At 36.4% G+C, this 24,635-nt stretch overlaps 3 protein-coding genes and 1 pseudogene across 3 annotated transcripts; 2 read left to right on the top strand and 2 right to left on the bottom strand.

The window, feature by feature from the left end:
* Window positions 1-954: 954 nt before the first annotated feature.
* Window positions 955-5,382, bottom strand: LOC108772543 (solute carrier family 12 member 8). The gene is made up of 10 exons (XM_018538088.1): window positions 4,940-5,382; window positions 4,678-4,858; window positions 3,382-3,527; window positions 3,079-3,310; window positions 2,751-2,952; window positions 2,439-2,673; window positions 1,956-2,276; window positions 1,708-1,869; window positions 1,411-1,589; window positions 955-1,225 (listed from the first exon to the last, which is right to left on the bottom strand). Exons 1-10 carry the CDS (start codon window positions 5,129-5,131, stop codon window positions 1,066-1,068), a joined length of 2,010 nt encoding a protein of 669 aa, XP_018393590.1. The 5' UTR covers window positions 5,132-5,382; the 3' UTR covers window positions 955-1,065.
* Window positions 5,383-6,872: 1,490 nt separating this feature from the next.
* LOC108772492 (uncharacterized) lies at window positions 6,873-8,843 on the top strand. The gene is made up of 3 exons (XM_018538025.1): window positions 6,873-7,115; window positions 8,107-8,581; window positions 8,723-8,843. The coding sequence occupies exons 1-3, from the start codon at window positions 6,962-6,964 to the stop codon at window positions 8,841-8,843; spliced, it is 750 nt and encodes a 249-aa protein (XP_018393527.1). The 5' UTR covers window positions 6,873-6,961.
* Window positions 8,844-12,512: 3,669 nt separating this feature from the next.
* On the bottom strand, window positions 12,513-13,489 carry LOC108772491 (histone-lysine N-methyltransferase SETMAR-like; annotated as a pseudogene).
* Window positions 13,490-14,233: 744 nt separating this feature from the next.
* On the top strand, window positions 14,234-16,434 carry LOC108772490 (uncharacterized). The gene is made up of 3 exons (XM_018538024.1): window positions 14,234-14,344; window positions 14,625-15,361; window positions 15,438-16,434. Exons 1-3 carry the CDS (start codon window positions 14,234-14,236, stop codon window positions 16,432-16,434), a joined length of 1,845 nt encoding a protein of 614 aa, XP_018393526.1.
* Window positions 16,435-24,635: the final 8,201 nt, after the last annotated feature.

Raw genomic sequence — 24,635 nt, 5'->3', positions numbered from 1 at the left:
GAAAACTGCTTGCTTTCTTTTCGTTATATATCATGTGACTTTCTTTCTTAATATATTACCATAATCATTGAACACTTTTCTATTACTCTTCTAAAAACACACATAATAATGATGATTATTATAGTGTAGTTTTAATCAAATTTTTTGATTAAATTCATTCAATTCATTATAGATAATTGAGAAAAGATGATGATTTCTTTATTAAAAAATAAACTTATTTTTGTTAACATTTGTTTTAGCAAATTTAAACAATTCATAAAATAAACAGAAAAACTGACAACAATTATATTATTCTTCCTTTCACACATACATATATATTCCTTTCTATAATTACAAAATTGTTCGTGCATTTGTACGAGAATTATAAAAGTGTTAAATAGTGTATAAATATATTATCAGATATTTACAGAGTATTTTTTATGCACGATGCGATTGCCGTACTTGTCATTGTTACTTGATTACTTGCAAACGTAAAAACTCAATTGTAAAAAAATAATCTCATGTCAAAGACGATAAATTCTAGCAGATATTTTATCGTCTTCAACATCAGGTGAAGTCAATATTTTTCTCTCAGATGTCCGACAAGTTGAATGACCTTGTAAGGATAAATCAATTTCCTTTTGTAAATTATCCCTGTACGTCAATCGCGATAAGTAAATGCTTACAAAATCTAATGCTACCATTACATCAGTTCTTTGTACGTTTCATACAATCAATTTTGTGTACGACTTCATTGATTGTTAAAAACTGCTTTTAAAGCTGCAATTATACTGCATTTCACTTTAAATACATATGCACATTAAATAAGTTAGACTAGCTGTTTGCGCGATTGACAATGTTGTAATAAAATGAGATGGAAATGATAATTGTCTAAAGATTGCTGTAAGCTGCTCCTTATCAAGTCTTAAAGTATATCATATTAAATATTAGCCATTAATATATATATGCGTTCGTAATCTGTTTCTGCCATTAAAAAAGACGCGCTGCTATTTGTTACTTGAATAGCATATAAATTCACGCAATTAATAATTTTGGAAAAAGATCACATAATTTCATATATAATATTTAGTCGACATTAACATATTGACCTGTAACCGTAGCGGTTTGATGATATCTTCTTCTTCCGGAGAAATCCTCGTTCTCTTCATTCAGCTGAGCCGAACACGTTTCAACGCCCGGATGCACCGGTGTTACTACTATCTGCTCATAATCATAAACTTTCCTCCTATAATATAAAATACAAAATTGACTTCTTAAAAAATCTTTATATTATACTTTTATAAGCATTCTAATTAGATGTAATCAATCCTTAAGAGAAAAAAAAAAAGAAATTACTTTTAATTTCAATCCTTATGAGTCTTGAAATTAGCAATTTAAAATAATTATATAATAATAAATAATTAAATTTACCCCATAATTCGAAGTAATGCAATTCGAAACCATTTAAAGAATTGGAATTCCGCAGAAATTCCAGGTTTTACAGCAGGGTTAGCATGGCCGACGTAACTCCAAACAAGAAATACAACGACGATATTAGCGATCGCATATCCCCAGTGTACGAGAAACATTATAAGTAATTTTACAAGGCACTGCAATGTGAATGTACTTATTAATTGTTAATATAACTAGATATTCTGAGAATAGATCTCTTAACATGAAAGCGTATATTTCGTAGAAAGTAACGATCTTCTCTAAATAAATACTTACACCCAATAACGAAAACCATCTATTACATAAAGGACTATACCAATTTCCTAACTTATTATGAATGTGAACTTTTCGTTCTGGGGTATTGGAAACACTGGCATTATCCTCAATACTCGGCGATGAATCCACATATACGTTATTGTCAGAAATACTGTTGTTTCTCTGTATGTAAATATCAGTAAACATTACTGGATAAATCTTCAAGAAAGACAATAATAATGTATGCTTCGATGCATGTGATTTCTCACCATAAGATTTTTATGTCTTATTCTCTCGGGAAACAGACTGTCCAAATCATTATCTGTATCAGTTATAGAGTTGTTCCTACTTGCGGAGCCATAATTGCGATCGAATGTCGGAGATTGAGAACGGAATCGTTGTTCGCGAGTATGTCGAAGATCAAACGTTTGTGCGAGAGCAAAGTATGCATAATCTAGGCAGGCGTATGTTAACAGGAATGGCATTGTCACAATTGGAGCGAGTGTATTAATTTGTCCAGTAATGATGAAAGTCAACGTTACTACAGCAACAACCAACATAGCGTATATAGGTACTTTATTTGGTCCTCTCTGAAAATAGAATTATTGTTCTAATAAATTACACACACATTTATATAAAAGTACATATTGTATAAAAAATTGTTTAAATGTAAAATAAAATAAATCCCTTCTCTGTCTCCTGTCATTTATTATATCTAAGACAAATTAAAATATAACATCAAGAATAATTACCCCTCTTTGTAAGCAACTCATTCCTGGTATAACATTTTGACTGGCAATAGATTGAAGAACGCGAGGTGTGCCGTACATGGCACCTAAACAGCTACTGAACGATGATACATATAGACCAGCGAGTAGCAACACTGAAATTGCTGATACCGTCGATACTATGGTAAAGTTGGTAAGCAAAGCATTTCTGACGCAAGTTGCCGCGAGAGTTAATGAAAAGCATAAATATAAAAATGTTCTGCAAGTAACAATCATTTTTAATGTAAAGATCAAAAATTTTCTAAAATAATTCACGTTAAAGAAAATTTATTTTACCCAGTTCCTAATGCCGCTAAAGTACCATTAGGAATGTCGCTAGACGGATGCCTCAAATCTCCGCTCATGTTAATTCCAGCTAAAACACCAGTGACCGTGGGGAAGAATACACCGAATACAGTAAACCAATTATATCCGTCTTGATAATCGGGAAACGTGTTGTTCCTCAAATTTCCTGAGAGCCACCCTTCAAAACCAGAATCTGCAAACGTAAATAATAAGTTACTTTAACTAAGCCTCTATACTCATATGCAAAAACACAAAGATATTTTGCAAAATTCTGTATTAAATAATACATTATAATTTTTTGACACAATACGTATCTTACCAATGTTGGTATGAGTAAAACTTCCAACCATAAAGTCAACTCCAGCGAGGAGTAGGATAAGTAGGAGGATAAATTGCAATTTTACAACCCATTTAACACCAGCCACATTAATTACCGACAACAATACAACAGCTGCGCACGCGAAGCCACGTTGTGTCCATGCTGAATCTATACCTACAAGACCAACCATTGATTCTCCAAAACCTAAAACGTTTAGAGCACAACCCACCGCCTGAAATAAAATCCACAAACCGATTCTTGGAATCGTTGATAAAATGAAAGGATAGGTTTATTCGTTCCTACCTGCCCGAAGCAGTAAAGTAATCCGATGGAGCCGCCGAATCTAGAGCCCAGCACGTGCGACAATAGAAAGTACACTCCACCACTCTCGACTCTACTCCGTTCACATATACCCACAGCTGACAATACTGTCACCAATGCAATACACACTGAAATCATTATGGTATACAGTAATCTCCTCCAAATATCTGCATCTTATGATAACAACTTTTTTTTTAATTGCTTTTAAATAAATATTCTCGTTTCTGTAAAAGATACGTTTGTAATGTTTCACTCATGAAGGAAGATATAAGGAGACTCCACTCAGTCTCGTCAGTCTACAAAACATCGGAAACTGAACTCGAAACTTAAAATGGGTCCACTTTTATTTTACGGAGTGAAGTCTCCTTATATCTTACTTCCATGTTTCAATCATGAAAAGATTTTACAAATAAATATAATTGGCACAAGACTCTATTGTATCTCTTCATGATGATTAATAATACAAATGTATCAGTTATACAATAATATACTAAAAAATAGATAAAAATCAACAGTTAAATTTAAATAGCAATTTGAAGTCCAAAGAGATTAAAAGAATATTACAATAAGTGTGTATAATGTTTGATGTATAAAAATAAAGTAAAATAACAAGTTGATAATATTGAAACCGATAAAAAAAGTATAAAATTATTAAAATCACTGCTGATGATTAAAAACGTTTGTCACAATGAACAAAACTGTAATATACTATATAAATCTTTTTTTTCACTGCATTGAAGTCAGTGATCTCTATAATATTCTGTAGTATCCTTAAAAAAATAGAGATGTTCTAATTACTAGACAACTGATGCAAAGATTGTACTATTTTCTTTGTCAAGGTCTCACTGATTGGTTAAAGTTGCAGACAAGGATAAAAAAAATAAGTATTTAGGTTTGTCCTTTTTTTTCCATATTCCAGAAATAAACTTCTTATATAATTAATCTTTCTTCATTTTCTTTTTAGATAAATTTTATATTTGATTCCAGAAATAAACTTCTTATATAATTAATCTTTCTTCATTTTCTTTTTAGATAAATTTTATATTTGACTTCCTTTTCTCTGTTAGGCTATAATTTTCTATAATTTAGTATGTATAAAGAAGGTGTACTCCAATGTATTATAGAGTTCACTGACTGGACTGTACTAAAACTTTTTATCTTATTTTGCCAAACTTCAAACACACATATTTTCATTTTAAATACAATAAGTATATACTAGTTCAGCCATAAAGAACAGACTTTATGATTAAAACTCTTTTACAAGTCTGATGATATTACCTGTACAGAAGATGATTAATACTGCATTCAAAACACCTGCTTGACCGACTATCCAGCCAGACCTCAGAAATACAATTACACCAAATATATTAATAAGGCAAGATGTAAAAACTCCATCCCAGGTGCCGAACAACACAGGTTGGGAAATAAAGAAGTTCGATTTCCACCAAGGATCTGAACTCTGTGGGAAATACAAAAAAAATTATAATACTATAAGGCACAGTGAATCAATGTAACTTTTATCATGTAACATATTTCTTACGTATTCCTGCGCGAACAGTTCGTTTGCACCAGCTTGATACATTTCTGGACCAAGAGCATTGTTATCATCTCCATTATTCCTCTTTGCGTTTTCCTCCGACTCTGGATCTCGTAAACCATATCTAGCCCAATCAACATCTCTGTGTACCCGAACGTCGCCGTTTGCAAGTCTATTCTCCTCGTTCGACCCCATGTTTTCTTAGGATAAAAGGACCGTGCAAGTCAAAGTAAACAAGATCAATTCTTGCTCATTGACGTCAGTTTTATGCACGTGGAGATTGTTACAAAGATTTCTTACATTAGTATAATAATGCCACATTTGTCACTGGCAATCTGTCTCTCGCGATACTTTCATATCGCGATGACAAGTATGACAACGTTTAAAGGTTAGAATATGAAATTCAGGAAATAACAAGGTGTCTTTAATGCCGCACGATAAACGCGACGAACGTTCTGTTCGAGAGAGAAGAGTTATTTTTTCGTCTTATCAAGATGCTGAGTCCGCATTTTTTCGTAATATTTATCACTCGGTGACGTCTGACTGGACGATAGAAGCCATCTTGATTCTGACCAATCTGACAGTAGAGAGAGTGATATAGAGAGTGAAGCCAACTTGGTTCTTCTTCCTAATTGGTTCTCCGCTATTTTCGATCAGTTACCGGCTGATTCTCAGATTGGTTGCTTGTCTGTTTATGGTGCATTCCGATATTCATGAAACTTTTCAAAGATTACGCCATGTTTTAGCGAAATTCTGCGAGAGAGAAAGAGATAAACACGGTAATTCAGTCTACCCAATAGTACTGCCACAGTATGTCAGTTTAAAGGTACTTTTTCATGCGCAGCACGCTGCAGCAGCAATTCGTTACTATTGGTTAAGAATTTTATGTAAGCTAGATGACGCACTTCCGGCGCAAAATACATTTTGCCGCAGTTCGTTGAAGTTGAACCGAACGAACAGCAAGCAGCAAGCGGCAAAATCGAGGCAATATTATTTATTGCAATAAATATTAGGAAAATAAACGAAGAATGGCTTCGGATAAGGTACGAATGTTTGTAAATTAGATTATTTTATACTTTACACTTTACTTTTTCAAATTTGTGGTAAAGTATAAAATGATCTAATTTACAAACATGTATCCGTACCTTATCCGAAGCCATTTTTCGTTTATTTTCCTAATATTTATTGCAATAAATAATATTTTCATAATGAAACGACGGACATATTGTACGCTTTCTCGATTTTGCCGCTTGCTGCTTGCTGTTCGTTCGGTTCAACTTCAACGAACTGCGGCAAAATGTATTTTGCGCCGGAAGTGCGTCATCTAGCTTACATAAAATCCTTAACCAATAGTAACGAATTGCTGCTGCAGCGTGCTGCGCATGAAAAAGCACCTTTAGGATTAGGTGTAACAGCCAGCGTATACAGATACATTGATAGAAATTAATAGCTTGCTTATTAAACATTAAACAGTTATAGAAATATGGTTGGATACAATACCATTTTGCAATAATGCATTTAAAAAAGGATATATTATGAAAATAATCCCCAGAGACACACAACGCCGAATAAAATGGGTAGACAGTATAAAGAGCAAATATAAAAATTGGATACCGTCAAAAAATTCATCTGTATGTGAGGTACATTATTTTGTATACAGTATTTATTTATTACCATTTTTTTAAATTTGTTATAATTTTTGAGCATTTTTTAGCATGAATACAAAATTTAGAAAATAATGCGGTTGAAAAACTGGAGGGAATAGCTAAAACATGGCGGACCAATCACAAGTGATACCCGTATGGCGCCACTCTGATTATAGGCTCTCTACTTCTAGGGATTCTAGATCACTGTAGATCACTGCGCCGGAATTGAAGTGGTGGGGGAATTTACATGTGACGTCATCACTCGTCTGTTTCCGGAGCGGTTTGTGTAGGTCGGGGTTCGACTCCTTGAAACAGGGCCACTATTTATTCAGAACAGCTGAGCATCAGTGATAAGAAGAATTGAGAAGAATTATCGAAAATGAGCTGTGCAGTAAAAGGATGTAAGAATTATAACTGGAAAACGAGAAATATGCCAGGAAGAAAAGTTCAATACTTCTCTTTCCCGAAGGATAATGCAATGGTTTTGAAGTGGCTGGAAGTTTGCAAGAAACAAGACCTCTCCATTGCTAAAGGTAAAATACTATGAAAATAAAAACTTAAGAGTACTATGAAATTTAATTGAAACAAGTAATATTATAGTAAATTATGTTAATGCTTAATTTGTAACGCTATAAAGCACTGGTACTTTCAATGATTTCGCATTTGCAATAAATTTCTCTATCCCTTCATCTTTTATTAATAAAAAAAAGATTGAATAGGACAGAGTATAAATTTTGCCAAATTCTGTTAGAATGTTCCATGTACCAGTGTTTTCCCTACTGAAAAAAATCATGTCACAAAATTACTGAATATTTTATAAAATTATTGATAATGAAATCATGTAATTAAAACAGGTACATTACGTAACGATTTGTTCCAAATCAGTACGCGATTTTTTTTTAAATTACGTAATTTGAAAAATCACAGTGATATATTTTTTCTTTCTATTCCTTTTATTTAATTCTTTAAAATTCGATAACTATAAAATCACATAACAGATGAAATTATTTCTATTATAATATCATATGATTTTTCAAATTATGTGATTTAAAAAAATAAGGTAATGATTTGGAACAATCTATTATGTCATTTACTTGTTTTAATTAAATGATTTCGTCATGTAATTTCGTGATGTGATTTTTTTTCAGTAGAGTTATTTAAGTTATACTTTGTTGCTCTTCCTATTTTTCTTATTTCTTCAACCAAACTTGTTTTATTGATCCATACGTGATGTCAATCAAATTTATCTGCAGTGCCTTACATTTTTCCTTCACAGTTGAAATGCTTGTTAGCATCGATACTTGTTTTTGAACTATATATGAGTTATTTAGATTTTTTTAGACTTTTTTGCTTTTTTCTTAAAATTTCTTTGTTATTCTGTTTATGTCAAACGTTGGTTGCAGGAAGGCTGTGGAGAAAGGCTTTATTTAGTTCACTATAGTATATCTTCATCTTTATTCTTTTCCTGTAATATTTCAGCGATGTATCGGACAATAAACTAATAATACGTTTTATACTTTTCAGCAAAGACAGCAAGGATATGTTCAGTACATTTTGAACCGTCCTGTTTCGAAAAATCGTTGCAGCAGAAACTGCTGCAGTACTCTCCGAAAAGAGTTCGGAAAATAAGAAAAGATGCTATTCCTACATTGCATTTGTTTCACAACTTGCAAGAAAAGAATACACCATTGTTTCATCAGCTGCCAGAAAGAATGGATGTGTCATTGGATGTCGAATCTGGTTCTGATGCAATGACAAATACGTCAATGTCTTCCATCGTCAAGTATGAGGAAGAAATCGATGATGTAATTGCGCCTGCAGATGTGATGGATGCATCCTTGAATGCCAACAAAGCCCCTGATGGGATGACAAATCTCCCAATATCCACCATGCATAAGGCTGATCAAGATATTACTGCATTGATATACGTCAATGATTCGAGTGAGGTCATCGATGCTGTGCCTGCAAATGTTATGGATTCATCATCGACAGCAGATACGTAAGTAGTGTAAGAAATTTCGAGAATCATAGCATGTTTTGCGAGAATTATGTTGTCAATTGTAAGAAAATGTTTCATTGCCTTATATGGGCATATTCCGGAGCAGGATTAAATGTCCTTACTTATGTTTATTTTCTTCAGCTGTTGCGAAGCGAAAGAAGAAACGTCGAAACAGGTGATCACGCGACCGAAGCGTGACATTCCAGAATATTCGGCACATAGCGAGTGCCGCGAGAATATACGCAAGGCAGGCACTCGGTAATTGAACTGGGTCAAGTGCAGATCGGTCGCGAGAAATACTTGATCGAATCTTTGTTAATCATTCGTAGATTCGAGTCGTTCGTAGACTCAGTGCCTTTAGTCATTCCTTCGGGAAGTTTGTGAAGCGTATAACCGCGTTCTTAGTTTCGGAGCACATAATCGCTCAATTAGTTTTTTCGGTAACGCGCCGTGCGCGTGCATTTGTAAACGGCCGCGTCACGTATGTTCGCACATACATTCGTACAGACATTTGCTCAGACATTCGCACAGACATTCGCTCAGACATTCAGTCTTCCAGTTACATTCTGGAAATATACATTCGTTTATACTCTCGGTCAATCAAGTGACATATGTGAACTCAAATATATAAATGTGAATAAATACAGTTTGTGTTACAGTGTTTAACAAAATCAAGTTTTTATTATTTTAAAAATTAGTCCTGACATCTATCCTCAAAAAAAAAACCTTACAGCCTCAGTTTTTCAGAACTGGGATCAGAATTCTTACACATGTGAAACAACCTAATTTCCGCGCGGATCAGCTCGTCGTAAATTTCGCTAGTCGCGAAAAAGGTTCGCACGGGAAGAGAGAATGCAGAAACTAATAATTAGACAGTAATTTAAGACAAAAGACAGAAACGTTTATTGCGTGTATCGTGTATATTTACAAATGTGTGTGGATGTGTGCATGTGTGTGTGTGAATGATAAACAGGTGTGTATCGTGTGTCGGTGTACGCAGGTGTATGTGTGTCGTGTCGAAACGGCAAGTAGACGAGACGAATACAAGATGTGTACAGAAAAACAACAAAGCGCAGATAGAAAAACGAAGATATTACGGACGGCACGAACAGAAAAACTAGAAGTGTAAATTACGGCGCGAGTACGGCGGATAACGCGTGGGGATCTTTAAATCCCAATACGGGCGCGGAAATCGCGGGGCGCGGTCGGTATTACGGATGTTTTCGCGGACGCGGAGTATACGCCAGTTCCGGATGACGGTCGCGGCGCGGATAACGCGGTGGGCGTTCCCTCTATGCAATGAGGGACGCTTCGCGGATTGTAGAAGGCACAGATACTCTAGCGCCCGCCTGCCAAGAACGCTTGGCGGAGGCGAAGAACACTTCACCCCCTTTTCTCGCCGGTGCGCTAAGTCTAGGATACTGGCGTACGGCTGTCAAGAACGCTTGACGGAGACCAAGAACACTTGACCCCCTTTTCGCGTCGGATCACCGGAGCTAGGATCGGAGCGGAGTTCGTAATAGAGCGGCGGTTAGGATAGAAGAGAGCTCCCGGAGCAATAATTACGCGTTATATACTAATTATTGCTCCCGCTCGTTTGATTACGGTCTTTTCCGTTATCGCTTGGCGGTCGGCAATTCCTGCGGAGGGGATTGTCGATCGGCGATCTTCGGACGCGTTCGGTCGCAGCGGCGATAGCTACTGTCGACGGCGGTAATTCTAATATCGCGAAATATGAAATGTTTCTGGCGGCTGGTATCGTCGGAATGATGCATTGAGGAGTGCATCGTTACACATGTATATGTCACACGTACGATTAAAAAATACATGTATGTGTCACACGTACGTCTTCTGAAATAACTGAAACGGTCCCTTTTCGGGACTCGGTCTCTAGATCTCGGTATCGGCTGCACCAATTTTATTCGAACTTGTCGTAATCGAAAGATACCGATGACATTATGTAATAAAAGTGTTTTTAGATTTTTGATTGGGCTTTTAAATTCTGAGTAATTTTAATCTAAAGTTTGAAGATGTGAAACCACGAGATAAAGCTAGTGGTAGCATCATGAATTTGACAGCGACATGAACATATACACGCATCAATCAAGTCAAGTGATCATGTCAAGCAGTCAAACGGTTATATTTTTATTTTATGCACATGGCGTTGCGACGCTACCGCGTCGCTTGATTAAATGTAGATATATTTTATCATTTTAATCGATTGTATGATTATTATTATCTGAGGACTCCCTCGTCAACCACATCCGCTGTGCGACCGAATAAAGAGAGATACGTGACGCAGTGTTATTGTTAGATGAGCGTCCGCGATGGAACGTCACGCTCGCATTACGCCAACATTCGTCGATTTGCAAGGTACTTCTTGTTTTTTTTCTTTTTTCTTTTTATTGCTTGTGTACTGCTGGTTTTATTTTCTAAGTGTCATTTTCTGTGTACTAATTTGTCATTTATTTTCGTTCTGTTAAGGTTTTTTGGTTAATAAACGTTTTGTCGTGAAAGAGGTTGCCGTTTTGAAGAAGAGGACGATTCTCACGCATTACATATTTTTACATCCGATTCCATGGAGATTGTTGTCCAAAGCCGATCAGACGCATGCTTCATGGCTGATGACGTATCATCATGGATTACTGTGGAATGATGGAATGGTACCGTATAAAATGGCGACGCGTTTGATTTCTGAGGCTGTCGTCGGAGAAAGCGAGTCCGTAATCGTTTACGTGAAAGGTTTCGAAAAGCGTGAGTGGCTCGTCGATATCCTAAACAACGACAAGATTATCGTTGAAGCGATCGATGGTGTTGAACCGCTTGATAATTTAAACGAGAGTGGTACCATGCGTTGCGGAAAACACGCAAAATGTTGCGCTCTACAGAACGTATTGAAGTTATGTAAGTGGTGGTCGAGTGAGAAGAAATAATAATAATATTATGTAACGTTTCGCGTTATACATATCTATATTTGTACGCGTTTTGACGTTGTATTATTTAATTTAATATTGTTATGTGGATCGGGTTGGTGAATAATTAAAAAAATACTTTAATGTGTTGCGAAGATAAAAGAAAGTTTTATTTCTAATAAAACAAATACATAAAATGGTCGTAATATTGTATTTATTAATAGATCTATTTAAAATTTTCAACAATATTAAAACATTACTTAATACTAAATCGTATACAAATATTTAACAGTAAATAAACAAAAAACCTTACAATGTCGACTCTTGGATTGAGCCTTCTTAAAATTTCATCGAAAGGACATTAAAGTTACACACGATATAAATGTATTTAGGGATTGTTTCTGAAACAGAAAAGATGCGTTAAGTATACTCGTGTTGTTTATATGTAAAAAAAAAATAAATTGTACTTACATGCGTCCCAATTCTCGTCTGAATCATTTTCGTATTCTTCCTCGTTGAATAATTTTTTTAGATACATTGTTTGTCTTTCCATGCGGAATATGTCTTGTCGATTGCGTTTTCGATCAAAACGTTTGGCATGCAGAGTTCTTATATTAATAAATCCATCGATTTGGACTCTATACAGTGATATTTCCTATAAGAGTTTGTATGCAAGTAATGAATTATACATATGAATATACATAGAATGTATATAAGTAATGAAAACAAACCAAGGTGATCACTTTAATGCGCAATTCGTCCTTTAATTGTAATTCGACAGTTTTTTCGTTGTCGACTAATATGTACTATAAAATAAAAAGAGACATACTGTATCTTTACGTCTATAGTTACATTATTTGTTATAGTATTGCAAAGAGATGATGTGAAGTATTTACCCCTTCAACCGGATATGTGTATCGTATTTTGAGGAGTTCCTGGAGATTGCTCATTTTGTTGTTGTACTACATGGGCTGAAAAGTCCCGGGATTTTTAATGAAAACGAGCGTTTTTTGGGCAAAGTTATATTCATTCCTCAACATAGTTGCCTTCGAGGGCGATACACTTGGTATAGCGATTTTCCAACATTTCGATGCCCTTTCTGTAGTACGAAACGTCCAAGCCTTCAAAATACGCCTCGGTTTCCGCGATGACTTCCTCATTTGATCTGAATCTCTTTCAGGCGTATGATAATGGACCCACGTTTTATCCATCGTCACAAAACGTCGAAAAAAGTCCGCTCGATTACGCTGCAACAACGCCAAACCGGCCGTTGAACACGCTGCTGTTTCTGGTCGACGGTCAGCAAGCGCGGGACCCATCGCGCCGATAGCTTTTTCATCTCCAAAACATCGTGCAAAATGTATCCCGCCCGTTCTTTTGAGATGCCCACGGCCTCAGCTAAAGTTGCTCGCGCAACTTCACTTTACGATTATTCAAAACGATTCGATGCACTTGCTTTACGATTTCCGCATTTGTAGCCTCTTTTGGCTTTCCAGAGCGAGGTGCGTCTTCCGTGCTTGTACGACCCATTTTAAATTCACTAAACCACCGATAGACTGTTGTTCTCGAAGGAGCAGATGTGGGATAACATTTCTGCAACCATTGCAATGATCATTCAGGACTTTTTCCCATCAAAAACCAATGTTTGATCAAGATGCGATATTCCTGTTTTTCTATTTTTTTTACGAAGGCGAAAGTAGCGTCACTCAAACAACTGTAGCTTGTAAACGAATGGATGAAATGTCATGAAACTTCATACATAAACTAGTGACAGATGAGTCTCTCGAAATGAGTCATGTTCATTTTCTAATGGCGCCAACTGTTGAAAAATCCCGGGACTTTTCAGCCCATGTAGTAGACTGTTTTGATTCTTAACGCATTCAAGCGCACTATTTATATGCATCGTATAGCGTGAAAAATTGTTTTTTTTTCTTTTATTATTCTTCAATGCGTGAATGAGATAATGTTTTATAGTTTACTTATCGTGGTGACACATCGGTCTAGACACTTTTCGCGAATATTGCAAAAACGTGACGAGTCGTCGATCGATATATTGCGCAATGCGCGCTATCGCGAAACAAAATTGTTTTTTCTTCTTTTATTATTCTTCGATGCGCGAAATCTATGTGCATGAATGAGATAATTTTTCACGGACAGTTTTCTTATCGCGGTGACACATCGGTCTAGACACTTTTCGTGAATATTGCAAAAACGTGACGAGCCGCCTATCGAAATGAAATGATTTAATATTTTCTTACGAAAATAATAATTACACGCTATTCCTAGCGAAACATATATAAATGCGCGTTGGCCAGACACCTCTTTCAATGAGAATCGTGCTACATATGTCGAGTGAGGATAGTGACAACGAATCGTATTCGTTTCGCGAAACTTCTCGTCACAAGTTATTCGACATTGACAACGATCTTTATTGTTTGGAGCGTCCACTGATGTTGAATGATTTTGCATACATTCCAAAAGAGAAGAGTGATTGGAATGTAGCTACTTATCATATACGTAGAGCGATCGGAAATCAATGCTTGCGAGAGAGTCTGTGGATTAAAACGCTAGTAGCATTGAACTGTCGTGGAACGTATTACGAGGCAAATGCTTTGAATTGGGTGCGTAGAAAGTACATTAAAGGCAAACGCGTTCGAGATCTACTTGAAAAAATCGAGTTTGAAATACCATTAGACAGTTGCGGAGCAACTTTGTGGTTGCCTTCACGTTAAGGTGAAAAATGGAAAACGAAATGGAGGATTTGTTGTATCGTGCAACGAGAATCAACACGTTGGAAGAGTATCAAGCATGGGAGACGAATTGTGATGAGTATCGCGATTTTTTGAGAGAGGTGTGTCGTAATACACGCCAGTTGTCATCTACAGGTGTGATAAATTCTGCGATCGCTAAAATAATATGATTGGAGAGTATTAAGAATACTTTACAACCTCGTTTTATACAAGAGGGTTCCGGTCACGCGGAATCGTCAAGACCAGCATTTTCATGGATAGAAATCGAAACGGCTTTCAATAGTCGCGTGTTCACTGGCGCAGTTGTGAATACGAATTATATTGAACCGCGACAATTTCTGAACGATGCGAGAGACATCATGTACGCATCAATCTTCGTAGCACGCGTGTTTGAAGGTGAATTCATATAATACGATATTCAATGGAGAATTCGTCGCGGATGACAAGAGGTCCGTCAAGAGTATTGCCACGAAGAATCATGAACTGTATGGTGCTGATTTGGAAGAGTGGTATAACGAGTATGTTATGAATGACATTTTAACATCTCTGGAGGAGTTTCAAGAACGTAATAGCGGATGGGCATTATCGCGCATATTGACTTTGATTGTAAATGTAAACAAATTGAATCCTATACACGCTGGATGTTGCGTGAATTTATCTCGACGTATCAGTTTGAAGAGAGCAACTATCAATGTAGAGTCGTTTGATAACGCCTGTTTCGCATGGTCTATAGTTACAGCATTGTGTGTGTATCCCGCAATTAATAATGTTAGTAGAGTGTCGCAATATCCTCATTATTTAGATGTATTACGGTTGGAAGGTATTGAGTTCCCCGTAACCTTGAAGCAGATCACGAAATTCGAAGATTTGAATGATATTTCCGTAAACGTGTTTATCGAGCGAGAGAGAAATAGAAAGAAAAGGAGTGCAAATAGCGATATGATGGTACCTTTTCATGTGACAAAACTAAAACGAAACATACACGTGAATCTGTTGTACGTGGAAAATTTGCAACGTAATCACTATGGCGTCGGACATTTTGTATTGATTAAGAATCTGTCTAGACTTCTCAGTTCTCAATTGAGCAGGAATTGCAACAAGAAGTGCATCTATGAAAAGTAAATAAGGATAAATTTGTTTTTAATAAATGGAAAATGGAACTGTAATTTGAAAGTGTTATTGTTTTTCTTACAGATGTTTGCATTACTCATCGAGTCATAATCTGTTTCGTCATGATGTCGATTGTACAAGGATGAACGAATGTACTGTTACTTTGCCTAATGATAACGATAAGTGGTTGTCGTTTCGTAATTACAACAGAAAGAAGCGACTTCCCTTTGTGGTTTATGCCGATTTGGAATGTATATTGGAAAAGACAGGAATTGACGATGAACGTATCCCAAGATTTACCTATCAACATCATAAAGTCTTCAGCATTGGATATTACGTATGTTGTCAGTTTGACGAAAACATGTCGATGTATTCATATTGTCGCGGATCGAATTGCGTAGAATGGTTCGTCGACGAACTGTATCGATTGACGCATCGCGTAAAGTCTCTTTTCGTAAGAAATACGGCTATGAATCAGTTTACGACTCAGCAATGGAAACAATTTGTAGACGCGACTCATTGTCATATTTGTGAAAAACCGTTCGAGATGGAACATAAACGCGTACGTGATCACTGTCACATAACCGGACGTTACAGAGGTGCCGCGCACGAACATTGTAATGCAAATTATCAAGAATCCTGTGTTATTTCTGTATTTTTTCATAATTTATCGGGTTACGACGCACATTTTATTATAAAAGATATAGCTAACAGATACGAAGGAAATGTGTCTTTGTTACCGGTAACGAAAGAAAACTATATATCGTTCACGAAATACGTGAAAGATACAAGTGGATCGTGGAAAGGTACAAATACCATGCAATTACGTTTTGTGGACTCGTATAAATTTCTCAGTTCTAGCCTTGAGAAATTGGTGTCTTATATCGACAAAAGTAAACTGAAAATTACGCGATCGATATTTTTCAATCTGGATGCACAAGATTTTGATTTTCTTACGCGCAAAGGAATATTTCCGTACGAATACGTTGACAACTTCGATAAGCTCAACGAGACGAGTTTACCACCACGTGAGGCATTTTACAGTTCATTGACCGACGAGGACGTTTCCGACGACGATTAGGGTAAACCCGGTATATACGCCGCACCTATCGAAAACTTAATTTATCAATTATTATTTACTATGTTCAAAGTAAATTAATTATATAAATAGAAACTTTGTATCATCTACTACTGTAAAAAAAATATTAGAAATCTAAAATAATTTATTTTCCATATTAAAAAGTAACTTTTTCAAATCCATGCATTTTTGCCATTTATCCCATGGGGGGGGATAATATGGCCACTTATATATGTATAATTCATAAGAAAATCACAAATAATCTATAAATAAGATGTAAAATGACGACGTAACTTGCATTATTTATTAATATATGACAATTTTTATTGATCAGAATGAAAAATGGAATACAAATAGGACGTAACACAATATTTTAAAATAGCTTCAAATCTTTGAAAATAATCTTTAAACGTTTAAGATTTATCAACATTTATGCATTAATGCAATGTATAATTGTTAGAATTAACAAAAACTTCTTAAATAGAGCGTCTGTGGTGCGGCACAGCATCCCGCTCGCTAAAAATGCCGTATATCCCAAATAGATGGGATATATATGACAACTAATTAAACAAACAATACAGGAGCAAAGCACTTGTATTTTGCTATACAACATGCTTTACTATTCCTCTACACATATGTATTGCAAAATAACCACTAAGTTTTTTACACACTCTATAATAATCATTTTATGTAGATTATAAATTATGATGGCATTACTTATTACAATAAAAAATCGATTTAACTCGCAATAATTTCATTAATATTAACAGTAAAGAACTGAAATCATAACATAATACTAATATACCATAAAGGCATGTAACAAAGTAATTGACGGAAACTTATCCCCACTTCTTCTATTTTTCCTAACTTCTGCGGCGTATTTGCTGACGCGGCGTATATACCGGGTTTACCCTATCGACACGCGACTAACGTGTGGCAACGTTTTGGCATTAATACTCTAGGGCTGCTTTCGATCAAGGCTTTTAGGCGACACACATCAACACAGTGTCGAACGCGGTGCTTTCCAACAACGACACGCCTCGGCACGATTCGACACAGCAGCTTAGACTGCTTTCCATCAAGGCTTTTAGACGACACACATCGACACAGTGTCGAACGCGGTGCTTTCCAACAACGACACGCCACGACACGATTCGACACAGCAGAAAAGCATAGTCGGACACTCTCGGTTATGGTTGCTAATTTTCGGTTGGCGCTTTAGAATATTTACATTTTAAATATATGTACGATATAAGAAGTACGTTCATAAGTCATCTGGATTATTTTAATGTAAAAAATAATATCTACGCATAAGATTATTATCCAACAAGAGACACAGAAGTGACACGGTGTGACACGGCAATCGTTGCATCCTCGTCGTTCGCTAATGTTAAATAAAGATGAGGTGATTGCTGTGTCGTAGATGGAAAGCAACCTAGGTGAATACAGTGATTTGTATCTGAAAACCGATGTACTTCTATTGGCGGATGTGTTTGAAAATTTTCGCGACATGTGCATGGAGAGTTACGGATCAGATCCGGCTTATTATTGCACTCTACCGAGTTACACTTGGGATGTTATGTTAAAGTATACTGATATTAAATTCGAATTACTTACCGATATCGATATGGTGTTATTTGTGGAGCGCGGCATACGCGGTGGTTTAAGCCAATGTTTGCATAGATATGCGCGTGCCAATAATGCATACCTATCGTCATATGACCCTTCGCAACCCTCTACGTATCTGGAGACACGGTAGTGTCTCGGCGCTAAGCCAAGCGCGCGACACTGCCGTGCCTCCTTTACGCGAAACGGAGAATTTTTCGGGGTCGAGATGATCAGATTTCAGTAACGGCTGAACCGATCAAGTTCTACATACGCTCAATCGACAGGAAATACTTAAATTATATGATAAAAGTGCTTTCATTCTTTTTCTACGTGCCCTACGAACGGAGATATCGCGACGCAAAGTCCGAATCTGTAAATTTTCACGTTTCATTTTTAAGATACTTCGTCATCATCATCATCATCATTATTAACGTCGTCGACCAGAGAAATGTCCATCTCGTTTTTTTCGATAATAGAGGGCCTTTGACTTTATGTGTTATCTCACTCTATCAATCATCCTACTCTATTTATCTATATCTACCCAGCAGCCAGTGTTGCATGGTATATCATCACATATGACGCGCGCGCGGTTTAACTCTTATAATTAAAAATAAAATATTATTCAATATAATAAATATGTATAAAAATTGAAATATCGAAATATAGAGATATGTTCGTCGTCGAGGATAAGTGTCTACGTGTTTGATTTCGAGGAAGTGAGTGTCTAGGTGTTCGCCTTCGAGGAAGTGAGTGTCTACGAGTTCGCCTTCGAGGAAGTGGGTGTCTAGGTGTTCGTCTTCGAGGAAGTGAATATCTAGGTGTTCGCTGTCGAGGAAATAGGTGTCTAGGTGTTCGCCTTCGAGGAACTAAGTGTCTAGGTGTTCGCCTTCGAGGAAGTAGGTGTCTAGGTATTCGTCTTCGAGGAAGTGAATGTCTAGGTGTTCATATTCGAGGAAATGGATGTCTAGGTGTTCGCCGTCGAGGAAATGGGTGTCTAAGTGTTTGCCGTCTAGGAAATGGGTATCTAGGTGTTTGTTTGTAAGAAACAATGTGTCGTCGTCGTCGTCGTCGTCGTGGTCGCCGTCGCCGTCGTCGTCGTCGCCGTCGTCGTCGCCATCGCCGTCGTTGCCAGCTACGGAGAGAGGAAATGTATTCTGGAATTTTTGGCGCAAGAGATATAAATGTGGTCGCGACGGGAATCTATAATGGGCCTTTTACAATAAGCCGTAAGTCACAAATCATAAGCTAGAAATGGACCAATCACAATCGTCAATTTTTAGTTTCTTACTTCCGATTTATGACTTATGGCTTATTGTAGAAGGCCCATCAGTACTGACTGTGAATACTGGCCTAAGAGTCTCGGCAATAACAAAAGATTGAGGTTAGGAAATTAAATCTGTCACATCGATGGCATAGACGAACACGTAAGTGAGGTTAGAATAAATAAATATTTTCTGCTTTATTACACAAATTCTCTGCTGTAAAACACATTCCGCTGTAAGAATAAGAATTATTTTCTATGTAATTATTTTGTTTTTACAACATTTGATTAGAAGACTTATTTACCGAGACACTATCTTCTACAGATCTTGTAGTTTATCATCATAAGTTACAATACCTCTATTAATTTGTTCTCTCTATTCTTTATATAATTATAAAAGAACTGATTCTTTGTGCTATATTTTATTTTCAGATTACTGAAAGGAAAGATCTGAACCACATATACTAAAATATTCTGAATCTTGATCTTCTCGCTGTGTTTATTTTGTGAGTTACATTTTATTATTTTATTATTTATTTGTTTGATAGTTACCTCAATTTGTTTTATGTAATTAAGTAAAAGAATTGATTCTTTGTGCTTTGTTGATAGTAAAAGTATGAAAAGAAAAAAAGGTATGGATTTAAAAGATCCTTGCCTTTTCTTTTCAGGACTTTCCCTTCAATAAATCTGTGTGTGAAAATAAAATACAGCACATAGAATCAATTCTTTTATAATAATAAAAATAAAACTTATTTGATACAATTACTCAAATATATATATATAATTATTTTATTGAAATCTTTAAATTAACTTAGTATTGAAATATTTAAAACTTTAAATAATTATCTAATAATGTAATATATTATATCATGGAAAGTAACTGATAAACATATATTATTGAAGGTGCCAGTTCAAAGTAAACATACATAAAGTGCATATTCTTTTGTTGCATATATACGTAACAATGATTTAACAACATTTAACAACATATGCACACTAGTTGTTTATGATAGTAATGTTAAATCATTATTACGCGTATATGCAACAAAAGAATATACACTTTATGTATGTTTACTTTGATTTACTTTGAACTGGCACCTTCAATAATATATGAGTCATTTTTCTTGGTAATATGTATAAAAGTATATAACGTCAGAATTTCACTTTCCCTTATCTTCTTCAGTAATGCCCAACAGTTCTTAACTTTACGTCTGATTGGACTAAGACTAACTCAAATATGTACTTGAACATCTCATTTTGTATACCAAGGTTAATTATATACATATTATATATATATATTGTGACGTGACACTTTGTGTCAGTCACTTGTGATTGCATTTACGCGGAGATCCTGTGTCCTCTAAGCTCGAAGGGCGAGGGCACAAGCGAGCGTGCCAAACTTATAATTTTTTGTATAAAATATTTAGTTATTTTCAGACCTTTTAATAACGATTTTTAGTCACATTTGAGCGTGAGCAATGGTTACGATAGGTCCATGTATTTTTGCCGCCTTACTTACGGAAGGAAGAAAGAAGACATCGTCGAAGAAGCAAGAAATAACCTGAGAGGATCTAGTTTGCGTCACCAAGGAGCGCGGTACACGCAGGTCGTATTGTTTTGTAACCTCTGATAATTTTGATATTATTTGGTGATTGTCGCAGACGACTCGGAGAAAGACGTAATAAGGGACCGTCTCAGTACGGTCCAAACATCGGCAGCCGCCTCAACTTCTGAGGAGAGCGATAGAAGACCGCTGATCAAGACGGAAAGCCTCGGTCAGCTAATTTGGAAAAGCGCGCCGAACACTCAAAGGATACCCGCAGGACTCATTGTAATTGGTCGCGGGGTTGCGCGGCTCCCATAGACCAATTAGAACAAGGAGCGGCCCGATAGGAAAGGGTCTAGCGGCCTGCGTGGATCCGCGGAAGCTCCCGATCGTCACTTGTGCGGTAATCGAGCAGCTGTAAAGAGGACGCAGGATCTCCGATGCCGTATTGAGAGGATCTCCCGAAGCATGGACGAATTATTGAGAGAATCTCTGGACGTCTGTTACGAGACTATTGAGGGCTTGTTGACGAGAATAACTGTCGTTGCCGAACCAGCAAGATGAGTAAGGATCGACGAGGGATCGTAACGTGGTGAGGCGAGCGTCGTCATTATGAAATTATGTAAAACCACCGATCACGGTATGTGAAATGCGTCTCGAGTGGATCGCGCGTTAGTCGGTATTTCGTGTTAGAGTTCCCGATGTCGTATTAACCGCCTCAAGGCGTTTTAAAGTAATCGTTGCCGTAGGCACGTGCCATTCGCTCGGACGCTGAGATTTGAGAAGTATAATTATTGTTGTTGCTCGCCCTTATTGCCGCCAAGTCACTTTTGTTCTTTGTTATCTGACGAGAATCCTTTGTAGTCGAGACGAGCCTTACTGTGCGTTATAGAATCATTGTCGCTTATTAACGAATCTAGCATTGCGATTCTTGTACGAAACAACTTATTGACAATGTAAGGAAATTCGAGACTTGTCCGCGTAATTCTGTCTGTGAAATTATTATTAAATTCAACTGCTGCTGCCGACGAATTTACCAGCCAGCCATTGTTCTCATACGGCGAACTTACGCGCGGAAGGTCAACGTTGTAATGTTATGATCATCTTTGTAACGGTCTCAGATATAATATATTGGTTTCTCACCGTTGTTACTGTTAATTATTGTACATTTATTTCAGCCTCTCTACCTCGTTCTCCGACAATTTTCCCGCTTACCGCGAACCACTCCCCTCTGCCAATTCCATTGGCTGAGCTAGTTGTTTAGTCCGTCGCGAGAATCCGCGTAATCTATAATTTCTATGTCCGAGCAATTTATCTAACTTTTGTGCGAAGAGTTGCACGCTCTCTCGTGCCTGGCGCCCAACGAATTTTTGATAGCAACTAAGATCTTTGCTGAGCGAGGTAACTCGTTAACATTTGTAAAATCTCGAATCACGCGAGAATTATTGACGAACCGCACTATTGCTCCAGTAAGTATTGTTAATCTCAAATAAGAGCTTTCGCATCATTAGATTTCTTTTGGAGGACGCGACGAAGTTGTGCCGGCACTTAAAAGGGATCTGTGAAGCTGGCACGACATTCTATCGATATCAAAAAAATGACAACAGTTCCAGTAGCACTTTTCATAGTTCTACAGTTCTACCTAAAAATAAAAAATAGTTCCGCAGTTTTAATATGAAAAAACTAAAATTGAAAATATGGCGTGCTAACTTCGCGAATCTGGCACGACAATTTTCCTCTAAAGTATGAGAAAAAAGTAAATATTTGCACTTTTAGCAACAGTTCTCGATAGTTCTACTAAAAATCTACTAAGATATGCATTTTCAAAACAAAATAACGACATTTAACAATTTTTATACATCATATATATAGAAAATGGCATAAAACTTCTAGAAAAAGTGACGTGCTGACTATTTCTATCAGTTTCAACGGCAATTCTCGTTAGATCTCACAGAGTTCTATGCATTGCAATCATTTAGAAGCAGAGTTCCGGCCTCTACAAATTTTTAATCAATTTTTTTACTACCTGAGTCCATCACGACACTTGTAGAAAGAGTGACGTGCTGACCATTTCTATCAGTTTCAACGGCAGTTTTGGTTAGTTCTCACAGAGTTCTATGCATTGCAATCATATTTAAGCAGAGTTCCGGCCTCTAAATATTTTTAATCAATTTTTTACTACCTGAGTCCAGCACGACAATTGTAGAAAAAGTGACATGCTGACCATTTCTATCAGTTTCAACGGCAATTCCCGTTAGATCTCACAGAGTTCTATGCATTGCAATCATTTAGAAGCAGAGTTCCGGCCTCTACATATTTTTAATCAATTTTTTACTACCTGAGTCCAGCACGACACTTGTAGAAAAAGTGACGTGCTGACCATTTCTATCAGTTTCAACGGCAGTTTTGGTTAGTTCTCACAGAGTTCTATGCATTGCAATCATATTTAAGCAGAGTTCTGGCCTCTAAATATTTTTAATCAATTTTTTACTACCTGAGTCCAGCACGACACTTGTAGAAAAAGTGACGTGCTGACTATTTCTATCAGTTTCAACGGCAGTTTTGGTTAGTTCTCACAGAGTTCTATGCATTGCAATCATATTTAAGCAGAGTTCTGGCCTCTAAATATTTTAAATCAATTTTTTACTACCTGAGTCCAGCACGTCACTTTTTCTACAAGTGTCGTGCTGGACTCAGGTAGTAAAAAATTGATTAAAAATATTTAGAGGCCAGAACTCTGCTTAAATATGATTGCAATGCATAGAACTCTGTGAGAACTAACCAAAACTGCCGTTGAAACTGATAGAAATAGTCAGCACGTCACTTTTTCTACAAGTGTCGTGCTGGACTCAGGTAGTAAAAAATTGATTAAAAATATGTAGAGGCCGGAACTCTACTTCTAAATGATTGCAATGCATAGAACTCTGTGAGATCTAACGGGAATTGCCGTTGAAACTGATAGAAATGGTCAGCACGTCACTTTTTCTACAATTGTCGTGCTGGACTCAGGTAGTAAAAAATTGATTAAAAAATTTAGAGGCCGGAACTCTGCTTAAATATGATTGCAATGCATAGAACTCTGTGAGAATTAACCAAAACTGCCGTTGAAACTGATAGAAATAGTCAGCACGTCACTTTTTCTACAAGTGTCGTGCTGGACTCAGGTAGTAAAAAATTGATTAAAAATATGTAGAGGCCGGAACTCTGCTTCTAAATGATTGCAATGCATAGAACTCTGTGAGATCTAACGTGAATTGCCGTTGAAACTGATAGAAATAGTCAGCACGTCACTTTTTCTAGAAGTTTTATGCCATTTTCTATATATATGATGTATAAAAATTGTTAAATGTCGTTATTTTGTTTTGAAAATGCATATCTTAGTAGATTTTTAGTAGAACTATCGGGAACTGTTGCTAAAAGTGGAAATATTTACTTTTTTCTCATACTTTAGAGGAAAACTGTCGTGCCAGATTCGCGAAGTTAGCACGCCATATTTTCAATTTTAGTTTTTTCATATTAAAACTGCGGAACTATTTTTTATTTTTAGGTAGAACTGTAGAACTATGAAAAGTGCTACTGGAACTGTTGTCATTTTTTTGATATCGATAGAATGTCGTGCCAGCTTCACAGATTCACTTAAAAGTACGGTTACAATATATATATTCATATCTATTTCATTACCTTTCTTTCAATAATGAAATGTATTATGTTAAAATAGACAATTTGGTATAAGAATTCTTTTAAAATTAATACAGAGATCTTTTTGATGACTTATTTTTAAAATGTAAA

This window comes from Cyphomyrmex costatus, unplaced genomic scaffold, assembly GCF_001594065.2.
Source record: "Cyphomyrmex costatus isolate MS0001 unplaced genomic scaffold, Ccosl1.0 scaffold192, whole genome shotgun sequence".
Lineage (NCBI taxonomy): Eukaryota > Metazoa > Arthropoda > Insecta > Hymenoptera > Formicidae > Cyphomyrmex > Cyphomyrmex costatus.
The sequence above is the reverse complement of the archived record's forward strand: the minus strand, read 5'-3'. Positions and strand labels throughout refer to the sequence as shown.